Here is a 14521-nt window from a genome sequence, read left to right on the forward strand (position 1 = left end):
GCCATTCGGGTTCTAGGAATCAAACCTGGATCCTCTGGAAAAGCAACCCGTGCTCCTAACCACTGAGTCATCTTTCCAGCCTTTGCCAGGGTATTTAATCACAACAAGAGGCAATGAAGCCAAGACACTGTCTGATGAGATACCACTATGTCCATGTTGGGACCAGTGTGCAAAGAGAGCAGTCATTACCATCACTTCTGCTCAACCACTGCTTCTCCTGGAATTGAATCTACCTTGATGGTTATAGCCTGCCAATCTTCTCCCTCCACCCCACCAGATATTCCTAGAATAGCTGCTAAACACCCCATTGTTGAAGAGCTCTGGCCAGGCCCCAGGAAGCCTGGATCCATACTTTCACACTGCAGGCTTAAAAAAAAAAAAAAAAAAAAAACTACAGCTGACCCAAAGCCTGGTCTCACAGCTGGTAAATCCAACTAGGCAGTCTGTGGTGAGGCAGGAAGTTGGAAGAGAAGCACTGAGGAAGTCCAGCTGAGTCATCTCTGTGTCATTGTAAAGGAACTGGGCAGAGGAACCCAAAGAGCTGACCCTAGGAGAACGTGGAGATAAGCTTGGGTGGCCTTGTTTGGTTCCCTGGGTTTTTTGAAAGTGGCACAAGTGAGGACAGCAGCCATTAAGTGTGGGACTATCACCGGCACTCAAAGAGGCCAGTATCAGCAAGAAGATTGGTGCATTTGACCTACCTGGTCACCTCTAAGAGTGACTACAGGGTGGAGGTCAACAGCACAGATAGAATGCCCTTTGGCTTGTAGCCTGGAAAACTTGCCTTTCTGCCACTCCCCACCCTGTGGTTCTTCTGAAGCATTTCAGGATGTCATTCATCTATTTCTGACTTATTGACAGTGTATTTGACCGAGGAGTTCAGGGAGATCAAAGCTGTCTGGACTGTGCACAGGCTGCATTGGTATGCTAAGAAGGAAAAATAATAACATAACTATTCTGCTATGGCTTGTCATACCTTGTTTCCCACACCACTTACTGGACAAAGAAAATGACTTGGGAGGACCCAGAACCATGTTCAACTCTAAAAGGAATCTCTGAACCCTGCCAGCCCTGGGTTCCACTGTCTACATTGTTGATAAACAGAAGGCTCATTTTTTTTTAACAACCCAAAGATGCAAAGTAGTCAGGAATAGAAAATCAACACACCTGAAATTCATTCTAAGTTCCAGCACTTTCCGGATGGACAAATTACTTTCTTCTTTTAAATTTGTTTCCTCAGCTAAAAACAAAGAAACCATTATCTTCCTTCGTGAAATTCCTATGAGCACCAGGGGCCCTAGACCAAATACAATGTTTATGAACTCTGCAGCATTATAATTCAGACACATGCTAAATAGCACAGAGCTGTTTACTGGAAAATTAATTGGATAATTTATTTACAGGGCCTATTATGAAACTTTCCAATAGAATCCAAATGAGATAAATTGACTTTATTGGAAAGAGGGTAAGGAAATCAAATGTGTTGACTCTTAGACACATGTTTACATAGGATTGAGTAAAGCCATCAAAGTTTTCTAACTGTCATTGAACATTGGCATACCTTACCAGTTACCAGTTCATATTTCAATTCTCTTCTCGTTTAAACTAATTACTAGGCTTTTGACTAAATACTTATGATTTGCCTTCCAGGCCAGCAAATAAAAATTTCAGAGCATCTAGTAAAAGAAAGAAAGAAAGAAAGAAAGAAAGAAAGAAAGAAAGAAAGAAAGAAAGAAATGGAGAGGGGGGGAAGAGAGAGGAAAGAAAGGGAAGGAAGAAACGGAGGGAGGGAGAGAAAGGGAGGAAGAAAATCTAGCCTCTCTCTGTTGTATTGGTGGCTTCAAACATTTGTCTTGGTGCCCTGTAGACTCAAAACTACTTGCAGACCCCCAAAATGGCTTATATGTGTGGATTACACATGTTGCTCTTTATTAGAAAAAGAAAAACTTAGAAAAGAATTTAACCATTTATTAAAACTCACAGAAAAAGGGCAATAATAATAATACATTTATTGTTTTGAAGAAGAAGAAAAAAAACTCCACTGGCAAACAAAGTTCAGCAAGAGGCAGGACCTTGGTTTATGCTGTAGTAAATTCCTTTGATAATGGGTTTAAGGGGAGATGGAGTCTCCTATCTGCTTCTGAACCTAAACTCTTGCCATATGCCTTCATTCTTTGAAATATAAGAAAATTCATCTTTACATAGTGTACGTGCTTCAATGGCTTTCACAATAATTGTAGATATTCTTGACTGCCAAAGTAAAATATGGCAAATACTTTTGTTGTCTACTAAATGAATATTTAGTAGGACAGTACAATCTGAGGCTATACTAGTGAACTCCATGTCCTTCTTAGTTTAAACCTCTTTGTCACCTTGCATTTCAAATGGCATTTAACTTATTTGTTACTTTGGAGACATGAAGGGTATTGGTCATTTGGGAGTATTAGTTCATTGGCTCGTATCATCTGTGTTATCCCACTTCACTATTCAGCATCAAAACACACTTCATTAAGATGTCCACTGGAGTATAAAATAGAAAACACACATTTTCCCCCAAATCTGGATTTTATCAAAATCTTGAATTTTGACTTTGAAATCAGTGGGTCTTTTCACCAATTTTCAAGGGGAATAAGTTAGATTCCTAAGTCAAAATGGGTGGCACAGCCTCACTGGCACACTCTATCCTAAGGTCTTTGGTTTGTGTCTAGGTGCCATCAGCGCCTTCAGAGGCCAGTGCAAAGGCCAACACAGTGAAAAGGAAGTGTCCTTGGGGCTGCTTATGAAACCACATTCCACTCCACAGACCTCCTGAGAGGCTCTCAGGGACCGCCAGCGATTTGCAGATGGTCCTTAGCTACACTACTGTCTCCAGTGCTAATGGGACTCTTAATCCTGATGGTTGGGTTCTAAACCTTCTAAACAGAAGCCACCAATGTCAGGTGAATGTAGACAGGTGCACCAGGCATGGGGTGAGTAGTAACATGGAAAGGTGTTCGCAGCTTTTTGCTGAGTCAAAAGGATGATTAATGTTTGTGTTTGTTACTTTACTTTTGCTGTGATTAAACAGCACAGCCAAGGCAACTTTTAGAAGAAAAAGCTGACTTTTTTATTTATGGTTCCAGAGGGCTAAAATCCATAAGGGCAGGGACAGCCTGGCAGCAGGCAACAGGCATCAAAGGTGGAACAACTAAACCTTCCCAAACAGTGCCATCAACTGGGAACCAAGTGTCCAGATACTGAGACAATGGGAAACATTTCTCATCCAAACCATCTATATAATACCATTTATGTTATAGAATGCATAGATATAAACATGTTAGTATCTTCACACAGGGGGATACAGAGAGACAGACACACAGAAAGAGAGACAGAGACAGAGAGCACTAGGGTCTTAACCTATGTACCTCAGGCTGTGTGAGGACTTATGATTCTTCTCCTTCAGCCTCCCATGTGCTATGATTATAGGTGGCTGCCACAATACCTGGTTTGCTTTGTAGGTGCTTAGAAAACACTTTCAGTAAACAAAGTGCTCTACAACAAAATGACAGTATCGCCTCATCACTAGTACTTTTCTTAATGTTGCTTGTTTCTATATAATATATATTATTATATTACATATAATACCATATGCATATAGTGTTGTGTCTTTGTATAGATATATAATTTGAAAGCATTTATATCCAACTTTGCTGTAATAGTATTAAGAAGCAAGGCATGGCTAGGAAGATGGCTCAGTAGTAAAGACACTTGCCCTGCAAGCCTGGCAACCCTGGTATTCACAGTGCAAGGGAAGAACTGACTCTCAAAAGTTGTCTTCTGACCCAGACACACACCTTGGTGCAAACACACCTGCACACACACACACACACACACACACACACACACACACACACTCACAATAATAAATAAATTTTTATGTGAAAAAGGAAACAAACATTAAGAAAAGTTAGAGTGATGGGGTGATACTGTTATTTTGTTGTAGAGCACTTTGTTTACTGGAAGTGTTTCCTAAGCACCTACAATGCAAACCAGGCATTGTGGCAGCCACCTGTAGTCCTAGCACTTGGGAGGCTGAAGGGGAAGGATCTCAAGTTGCTGCTGTGCAGCCTGAGGAACCTAGCTCAAAACAAAACAAAACCAACTTTAAAAACCCAAGAAAACGGGGCTGGAGAGATGGCTCAGAGGTTAAGAGCACTGACTGTTCTTCCAGAGGTCCTGAGTTCAATTTCCAGCAACCACATGGTGGCTCACAACCACCTTGAATGAGATCTGGGGCCCCCTGCTGGCATGCAGGCAGAAGACATAATAAATAAAAAAAATCTTAAAAAAAAAAGAAAACAAAACAAAAGGAACCCCTACAGTGATAGAGGCTCACACTGTACTTTATTCCTATTTCCAATCAGATTTTGTTACTTTGTCATGTTTAAACATTTTTTCCTTTGGGGCGTGGTGCAACCATGGTGATTCCTATTGAAACTTTACTTAGTCTAACCTGAAGGCCCACACTCCCCTACTCAGGACCACTATAGAAGACAGCAAGAGTTTGCAGATTTGTGAAAACCAGGATCTGCCTCTCTAACAGCTTCCACAGTGATCATATGTCAGTCACTCTGTGTCTTAGTACTGAATCAGTATGCCACTCACTCTGGGAAACTAATCAGAGGTTGTGAATTCTTCCAGTAGCATTCGCCGTATTATCAGGTGAGCACCAGCCTCTACATGCATGGAATATACTTGGATCTAATGCAAATATATCCTATTCCCTCCCCTCCAGCTCCACCTGCCTTCTGCCCCCACATACATGCACACACACATTTCCCTCAGAATTTCAGGTGCTCTCCCCTGCCCACCACCAAATACAAAGTACAATTAGTGCTGCCTATATGTGAACAGCTGCGAGACTATCTATGCACGTGGCTACCGTGTCAGGACCTACATCTCCCTTCCACAGAGGCTAGCAATTGCCAATAGCTCCTCAGATAGGATGGGTCTTAATGAGCCTCTCCCTGGTCCATCCTAGCTTGACCATGTGTAGGCCATATTGATGCAGTCATAGCCACTGTAAGTTTATGTGTGCAACTGTGTTGTCAGGTCCTGCAAATACGGTTTCACTGCAGGCATCCACTTCCTCTGGCTTTTATACTCTTACCACTTGTCTTCCACAGTGTGTCTCTCGAATTTTGTAGCAGCTTCCCTGAGGGAAACAGCTAAGATTTAGAATTGGATCCCTAAAACATACCTGAAAAAGAAAGATGCCGAGATTAAAACTGTGGCTCGAGGAACCACAGAGGCATCAGGAATGAGTTTTCATAGAGACATCCCTTCCTAAGATCTGAGAGTGCCCATGTAGAACTGAGTATCCTTCAGGGTTTTGATGGCAACATGGAATTAGATTAAATTAGTTGTACCAAGAGTGTCCTCCAAGAAGCAAGAACCACACAACCAATGCCATGAAAGAGGGTGAATGACACAGTCAAAGCAAGAGGCCCCAAGTCAATGCCATACCAGAAGGTAAATGGCATGATCAACCAGGATTGAACCCAAGTTCTCCCCCATTAAACAGCTTTATCCTCTGGCAAGTTAAATGCAGGTAAAATATGTGATGCATGTGAAAATCAGTTGAGGAATGAAAGCAGCAGAGCTTAGAGGACATTTAGCAAAACCCAAATCATGCATGTTATTACGAATGCATTAATGCAATGCAATGTGAATGACTGATTCTAACCATCTTAAGGCTAAGCTCCGGGGTGAGGCCTCCCTTCCTTTGAAACACGTTTGCAAATACACCGAAATGCTGCCACTCAGTATTCCTCCCCACCCACCCCAGCAGCTCATTATTCCTACCAACACCCCACTCCAGCAGTTCAGTTCAGAATTTCTAACCCACTGCCAGCGGCAGCTCAGCTCTGGATTTCCAAAAAGAATTCTTGTTGTGGATGCCCCCTGCCCCAAGTCACCCCACAATAAATTCTTTCATATACTCCACAGCACAGTTTCACATTGTGTTTCTGAAAACAGGCTCACTCTGTTCTGTTAACTAGAAACAACAGGAAAAGTTCACTGAGTGCAAATGTATCCACCACTACTTACTCAAAAACATTCCTGTTTGTCAAAGCTCTCTCCCTCAGGTTCTTTGTTCCCTTAATTTTTTCCTGAAATAATTACATATTACTACACCAAGTGAATTTCTAGGCTTATCCTCAGCCCATTTGCTGAAAGTTTGAACCTGACTAAAGGAAATGAAGACATATATATATGCCTTATAAAGCCAATTGTGAAAAAGTGTCCTCGAATGAATTAAGCAGGTGCTTATGAAATCAGTGTGGTCAACTACCTGTGACAGCCCACATCTTCACAGGTTGCTGGCAGTCACACGCTGACCCCACAGTAGCTCCCAGCTTCTCTCATTGCCCCAACCTCCTTTTGTCCAAGCCATTCCCCACTCTTAGCAAGAATAGCCTGCTCATGTCACCGATCTGATGATGTTGCTCTCAGCTTGACCAAAGCTAACATCCCAGTTACAAAAGTGTCTACGTGAAACAGGGCCTTTCTAACATGGCTTTGCCTGAGCAAACTCATCAGACGCCTGACTGACAGTGTGATGTGTTCTGTCCTGCACTCTCTCAAGATGATCTTTGTTACTCAAGTACACAATCCATAAACACCTCATCCCCTTTTCCCAGAGCCACAGAGTCACAGAACACTTGGGGTCATTTTCCAGAAATCTGCTTGCTATTCCAACTTCGCCTTCCAGTAGAGCTGCCATGCATTCACTCATTAGCTGTAGCTAATATTTCACACCTTCGTAATAACATGCATGATTTGGGTTTTGCTAAATGTCCTCTAAGCTCTGCTGCTTTCATTCCTCAACTGATTTTCACATGCTCGGTAGATAACTGTGGCCTCAAGTCTTTCTGATTTTTCACATCTTGTGGCTTGGAAGAGGGCACTAATAGTTGCCCAGAAGTACTTAGTCATAAAGGCAAATCAAAGTCTAGACAAGCCGGGAATTGGTGGTGCATGCCTTTAATCCCAGCACTCGGGAGGCAGAGGCAGGCGAATCTCTGTGAGTTGGAGGCCAGCCTGTTCTCCAGAGAGAGTGCCAGGATAGGTTCCAAAGCTACACAGAGAAACCCTGTCTCGAAAAAACAAAAACAAAAAGTCTAGAAAAGTCCACCCTTTAGGAATGACCATGACTTGTGTGTATCAAGGTCATCGTGAGCTCGTAAGCATAGTAGCATTGATCAGGATGCCTGGGTATCAAAGTCAGAGGAAGACTCAGAGGGAGGGGACGGGCTGACTCCAGGGCAGGGTTCCATTCAAGAGCAGAAAGGGATGATTATGAACTGTCACAGCTGAGTGCCAAGTATATGAAAATGAAAAAAATACAAATCCTTTAAGTCCATTTGGGCCATAATAGAAATGCTAATTGCAAGTCCATCCATCACACAACTTCTGTACAAAGGTGCACAACACACTTGCTGGCCCTTGCCAGAAACAAAATTTCATAGCATGTTTATCAAGCCCACATCCAACACATGAAACACTGAGCTGGGTTTGTGGAGGTATGAAAATAAGAAATGGTATGGCTGGGGGAGAGAATACTTTTTCTTTTCATTAAAGCCTAAACACTGCAGTTGTATTCCACAAAGTGTTAAGCGCGCAATGCACAGACCAGCAGCAGGTGCAGGAGGCCAGGTGCTCCAGGGAGAACAGAAAGGACTGGCTGGGTCAGGGTCAGTGCACCTGTGTTTGAGGATGTGTCACATGGCTTCATGCCCACCATACAGAGCCGGTACATATGAGAATCAATATTGTCATTGGAGCTGTTAGTGCAGGACATTATCAGTGTCTTCACTATAGCTGCAGTGGTTTTTATTCTCATATTTCAAAGAACCAACAGGTAGAGCTTTCTTTTTTTGTTAATTGCGAGGACTGTGTTTCCGAACGGGGAGGGGAGAGGTGGTGCAAGATAGTAAGATTCCATTATCACTGGGGATCCAAAATGCTAGGTGCACCCTCTCACTTCTTACTGTCTTACACAGAGGACCAGGGTGCTAGGTGGGACACATGAAAATGGAGAACTTTGTTTCTTCTTCTCTTGGAAAGATCACACCAGATGCATAGATTGTAATATATAATTTTCAATCATTCCTGTCTTTAGAAGGTCAGAATGTTTTCATTTATACCCGTTGTATTTATAGTTTCTGAGGAACGTGGAGAAGAGAACCTTTAGATGAAAGAGCCTTTAGATGAAAGAAAAGTGGACTCAATTTTCTGTAAAAAGCATATCAGTTTTGCTTGCTGTTTCTTTGAGTGTATTTTTATTTGCTTTGGTGGGTTAGGAAGAGTTGAAAATGGTTTCTTTATTATCGTTAAAACCATGTAGTACATGGCTGACTCTTACAGAATTGAAATTTCAAATGTAAGTGTTGTTTGCTGCCTACTGGACATCAATGTGACACCAAATGCTATTCCTTAAAGCTAGTGCAGTCTCTAGGAAGCCATGAGATGTTGTAGCTCTATCTAGGGTTATGATCCTGGAGTAGGTACTTCCATGTATTCCAGAGCACAATGAAGTCATTTGCTGGTTGTCATATGTGGGGAGACACTAAGATCAAAGGATACAGAATGAGGTCGGTAATTAGCATCCACTTGCACTGCCTATCAAAACATAGATTTGTCTCAAAGAGTAGAGTTGTTTGATCACTGACTTTTGCCTGAGAACTATAAAAATCCCAGTCCTTTGATCAGAAATCCTCTTCTCTAATCCTAGCGATGGGACCAATCTCCAGCACTCAGTGCTAGGAATACAGCAAGCTATCTGATTTTCAAGTCAAAACAATGACTTGCTAGAGAGAAAAAATCCTGAGTATTTAGTGCACCCACTTTGGAAGTTTACTGAAACAATGGCTTTGCATTGTGAGATTCGAAAAATAACCTTGAAAGAATATGTAGAAATGTGATAACATGTATTATTCTTCAGAATAAGTGCTGCAGCCATTGAGGCTGACACAGGAGTAAGCAAGAAGCAGGAAAGGCTTGTAATTGAATCTAGACCATCCATTGTCATACTGTCAGAGGGCCACTTTAAAACTAGAAAAGCCAAGGCTAGCTGTGGTGGCAAATGCCTTCATTCCCACTACCCTGAGCAAGGAGGCAAGCAGATCTCCATGACTTTGAGGCCATCCTGTTCTATGTATCAAGTTCTAGGGCTCTGTGTAGCAAGGGCTACACAGTGAGACCATAAAAAGAAAAAACTCACAAAAAATCAGCATAAAGAATAGTCTGCCATCTGGGCAGTGATGGTGCATGCCTTTAATCCCAGCATTTGGGAGGCAGAGAAAGGAGGATCTCTATGAGTTTGAGGCCAGCCTGGCCTACAGAGCGAATGCCAGGACAGGGCTACACAGAGAAACCCTGCCTCAAAAAAAAAAAAAAAAAAAAAAAAAAAAAAGCAACAACAAAAAAAGAACAGTCTTCCAGACTATTGGGTTTCATGTCCATATCCTCACCCTATTAGAGTTAGCCTTAAACCAGGAAAGACTACTAAATATTTGGGCTTATGCATGATTTTTAAATGCAGTTTAAAATGTCACAACATTTTTGATGTCTTTTGGTAATAGTGAGTCTGTGGGCCATGTGTCTTGTTTGTTCAAGTTTGACCCAAAAATAAAATAAAACAGTGAGTGCTGTGACTACTCTGTTTTACCACAGCATCACACACACACACACACACACACACACACACACACACACACACACACTTTAGTCCCACCTTTAACCCTCTACTATCAGTCTCTGTAACAATGAAATTTCCCTTCCTGAATTTGAATGAAAACAATCAGAAGTTTGACAACTATCATTCCATGTCTATTTAAGAAGCCCACCCAGGACTTTGACCTAGGGAGAGTTTATAGGTATCAACCTTTCCATTTGGTAGAGACTGTCCTCCCTGTTTCCTGTTTTCTCTTTTCATCCTGTCTTTGGCTGTCTCAGCACTGTCCTCTGTGGCTACGCTGACACCATGGACCTTAAAAAAGAAAAAGGACACTGAACCAAAACACTGTGAGATCGTGGAAGTCATTCTAAACACAAAGAACAAATAGCACATTTATGCCACCATCCTGCACACTCACCACAAGAGCCGTAAGGGATACTTAGGGCATTGCACTAACTGCTTAAGAAAAGAAATCAAAACTTTATCCCAGCAACAACTCAGAGAAGGGGCAGAGCCTGCACAGGCACTTTTCTGTCATGTCTCTAGCCTTCCCTACAGCAATCTCTTGGCTCTCTTAAGCAATCAAATTTTGTTTCCTTTTTTTGAATTATGAAATTCATTTTTATTTCAGAAAACACTCTAAAGTTTGAAGAAAAAGGCCTAGTTAATTACTAATTCTGTCAGAGAAATACTTTCAGCATTTTGTATAGAATCTTGAAGATTTTGTTCCTCAAAGACTTCACACATGATTGTAGAAGACAAGTCATTTTGTCCGAAAGGTCTTTGCTCCTGTCTTCTGCCTCCCACCCCACACCCTGTTTCTTTCTGGCATCTGTGTTTTCACCTTTTCAATGTTTTGTTTATTTTTCTTGGATTGTAAGCAATGTTATATAAAGGAAAGCTGGGGGCACTTGACTCTCATAATCTTTCCTCACATTATTGTCTTTCAGCAGCCTTCTCCTCCCCCTTTCACATCTCAGCTTCCCTAAGAGACCATGAAGCTCCCACCATCTTCACTCCCCGTGGCCAGTGTGCCCAATCATTGCATATAGCTTCCATCTTTGCTTCTCTTCCTGTTCATTAGTGACTTCTGGTACCTCACTCAAGGAAATGCAGTTCACACCCTAACCTCCATAACACTTGGTGTTCTCCACTTATTCTCCCTCTCACCCTTTAATGTGCCCTCTACTTTTGCTTATTTTTAAAGTAGAGCTGTCCTCTAGGTTTCTGAGTTGAGTCCTCATTTCTTCTGTCTCATGAGCTCACCCACCCCTGCCATTTTCTTATACACCTACCTGTATGCATAGCCCTCTCTCTCTTCTTAGGTATGGATGCACATGTCCAAATGGTCAACTAGATGCTTTGACTTGGCAGAACTTTACAAAGATACCACAAACCCATCAGCAACCTTGTGTGTGTGTGTGTGTGTGTGTGTGTGTGTGTGTGTGTGTGTGCGCGTGCGTGCGTGCGTGCGCGCGTGCGTGTGCGCTGTTTTCCTTACCATTTCTGGTTGTTAATCAATCTCTGATTGTGGTGGGTGTAGAAGGACAAAGAGTAAAGAACTCTCTATAAGTGAGTGTATATCATTCCTTCTAGTTTAACAGTAAAGAGAAAGGAGAAAAGTGCATGTGAGGAAATCACTTTCTAAGTAAGGGAAAACCTAAGCAATTCTGTGGGCAGTTGGAAAAATGGTGGTAGAGAAGAGATTAAAGATAGGAGACATTGGAAGACAGGAATCCATCCCATGACATCTCTGAGGCTGAGAGTAAAATGGGAATGGGAAAATCTTAGCTCCCTGCCAGTATATTGTTAATTCTCTGTATGACTTTTGCTTTGATGAATCTATGCCTGTTACATATCATGAAGCAGTAACTAAATAACGATAAACCATTTTGAAGTGCTTATATGAAACATTTAACTTTTACATTCATTTTGACATCTATAGGTAGGCAAATTATTGGGGACAATTTATCCTATTAGATGAACAAAGCATCATTCCTTTTCCTTTTCAAAACTTCCTATATGAGTCTCAGTCCTCATTAGTATGAAGAATACGTTTAATTCAATCCACAAAGAACTGATATCTTTCTATTGAAACTCCTTTTTAATATTTTTGTAATCCTGGGGGTTGAATCCAGGGCCTCACGTATGCTCAGTAAGTGTTCTATCATCAAGCTACATCCCCAGCCTGAAGACTTATTATTATTATTATTATTATTATTATTATTATTATATTATTATTATTTCATATTTTGAAACAAATTTCTTCACTTGTGGACTCTCTGTGGTATCAGCTTCTATTGATATGGTTGTAGTTTTGCCCAGTCTTTTCCATATGGAATAATTTCCCCAATACAACTTCCCAAATGTAGTGATTTATTTAATGAAGGTGAAGACACCCGTTTTTCAATTCTACTTCTGAGGAAAGAAGGAAGGAAGGAAGGAAGGAAGGAAGGAAGGAAGGAAGGAAGGAAGGAAAGAATGAGGGGGTGGGAGAAAGGAAGGGTGGAGGGACAGAGGCAATGCATAGGGGTGAGGAGAGGGTGGAAGTCTGAGTAGGGCAGAGCTGGGTTGCCACGTAGGCCTCTGCTTCTTAAGGAACCACAGATATGACCCGATTGAATAACATCCTGAAAGGTACCAACATGAACAAAGAACCAGGCAATCTCGTTTCAGGCTAGTCAGATAGAATTCAGAATGATGTCACTCGGAATGGGGAAGATAAGAGACACTGTTTGGAGTTTCAGACATGACAGTCAGATTGGGCTCAAGGCTTCTCACAGGCAGGGAGACCCTGTTAGCAATCTGGGACTCTCATTCTGCCTCTTACTTCTCTACCTTGAGTCCTTTCACCCTTTTAGTTCCCTGGCACTAAGGCTTCTTCCTCGGATGCAGTTATTAAGAGTGCACAGAAGTAACCACAAGCAGCCGGCCTGAGAAGGGGGATGGGGGGGGCTGTGAGGGGCTCATTTCTCTGCCTCAGTTGAAACCCTCAGCTTCAGCATCTTGCCAGAGCTGTGGGTGGAGCACAGGAAGCGATTACCCTGTGGCTTCTCCTCCCACATAAGCCCCGCCCCTTCACACTTGGACAGTGGGCAGATTAGCTTTCTTCCTCCTCCTAGTTCACTCCTCTGGCTGATGTGCAAGGTCTTGCAGAAGCCAGGGACTTGTTTTCTGGGCTTGGCAAAAGTACATAGGAAGAAGCCAGGGCTTCCCGGCTGGGAGGAGGGAGGAGAGCTGAAGATCCCCGCCTTTGGCTCAGCTAAGCAAAGTGGGCAGCTCAGTGCTTGAAAGAGGATTGTGCTCGCACTAGATATCAGTAAGTGGGTGACCGTGTGAGTGCCCCTGGGTCATGGGGTAGACTTGAAAATGATGCTTGATTCTAGGGGAAAGCTGCAAGGCTGCTGTCTCTGTGTGCTTTCTGTGTCGAGTGCAGACTAGAGACTTAAGCACAAGAATAACTCCAAATGCCTCCTCTCCTCCCCATCTTGGAAAATGGCAACTTCTACTTGAGAGTAGTTATGGCCGTACTCTCCTTCCCTGAACCCTCATCCTAGGAAAGTGTGCTACTAAGTCAGACAGAGTTGGGAGTAAGTGGGAAAAGTGAAATGTAATATTAACAGAAATTGCAATCTCTATGTTCTGTATGTACTGTCATTGTTATATCTTTCAGCAGAAATTGTCAGCAAAGTCTGAGACAGGGGCTTAAATGGGGAAATTATAGTTTCTATGACCAAGAGGTGGAGTAGTCCATATGTAAGGGATTAAATACAAAATTTTTGTAATAAATAATAGATGTTTTTTTTTTTAAATCATTAAAGGGGAACAGCAGCCAGGAAGCCTAAAAGTGCATGATAAAAATTAGGAAAAGAAAATTTCACATCCATGGCTTTTTTGCAGTAGCCAAAATTGCAGGATGTTTACAAAGTCAGGGCAGTGATGCAAGAATACTTCAATTATTGTTGTACATTATTAATACTGTTGCCGGGCAAGATCTGTGGTTCTCTGGTCAGCAAGTTCTGGCAATGAAGCCACTGGCGCTGATGCAAAGAATTCTGGGATGTCTGACAGTGAAATGGATGGAAGGACTCACATTCCATCTCTACTTAATGCCCTTTTGTCCAGAAATCGGGTCATGCAGATGAACTACTTGGTACGTATACAGATCAATATTGGGAAAGGCATTTCTGAGGGCTGTGTAGCAGAAGGACTCTAGATAATGTCTCAGAGCAAACACTGGGCTAAGAGGACCCGGAAGCCAGGAGACAAGAAGTCAGCTTGGCTCAAACCAAACTTGTTCATTTTGCTTTCCATCCATCTTGAAATGGAATCGCAGATGAAGACAAGAAAGATATCTGAGAGGAACACTGGGACCATTCATTCTGTCCTAAGTTTATTGATGTGTGGATGAAGTTAGAGGACTTTATTTGTGCATTTCAATACTTGAAGTGCCTGACCTCTATATTACAGTGAATGACACAAAATAAGAGCTATATTTATGAAGAGGGAGAAATGTGAGAATTTATATTTTGAAATGTTATAAAGAGGAGAAAAAGACTATGTTCTGCAGCATAAAGAAGTCTATCATAGCCACTGATACGCAGGACCAGTGCTAATAGGACACCATATTAGAAACGTAATTCTCTTAATTCTCCTTTGTGTGCATAGCATCCAAAGCAAAGTAGTTTTTGTTTGGTTGTGTTCTGTTTTGTTTTCTACTTTGGATAACAGAAAAGCCCATAATGACCTTATCTCCATTTGTCATTGGTATGAAAGAGTCCCATTACACTTCCATATTCC

General features: G+C 42.0%; 1 protein-coding gene across 6 annotated transcripts in view; it reads left to right on the forward strand.

Annotated features, from left to right (window-relative positions):
* The window catches only part of Pex5l (peroxisomal biogenesis factor 5 like), a 225496-nt gene that overhangs the window by 45425 nt on the left and 165550 nt on the right, over window positions 1–14521 (forward strand). The window contains exon 1 of one of the 6 annotated variants that reach the window (XM_027391999.2): window positions 12825–13874. The exons of 4 other annotated variants lie outside the window; for them this stretch is intronic. In XM_027391999.2, the coding sequence (XP_027247800.1) occupies window positions 13782–13874 (93 nt within the window). In that variant the 5' untranslated portion in view covers window positions 12825–13781. Of the gene's footprint in view, window positions 1–12824; window positions 13875–14521 lie in introns of those variants that run through there. One more of the 6 variants, XM_027392000.2, reaches the window with a different exon arrangement.

The sequence above is a fragment of the Cricetulus griseus genome (genome assembly GCF_003668045.3).
Source record: "Cricetulus griseus strain 17A/GY chromosome 1 unlocalized genomic scaffold, alternate assembly CriGri-PICRH-1.0 chr1_0, whole genome shotgun sequence".
Taxonomy (NCBI): Eukaryota; Metazoa; Chordata; class Mammalia; order Rodentia; family Cricetidae; genus Cricetulus; species Cricetulus griseus.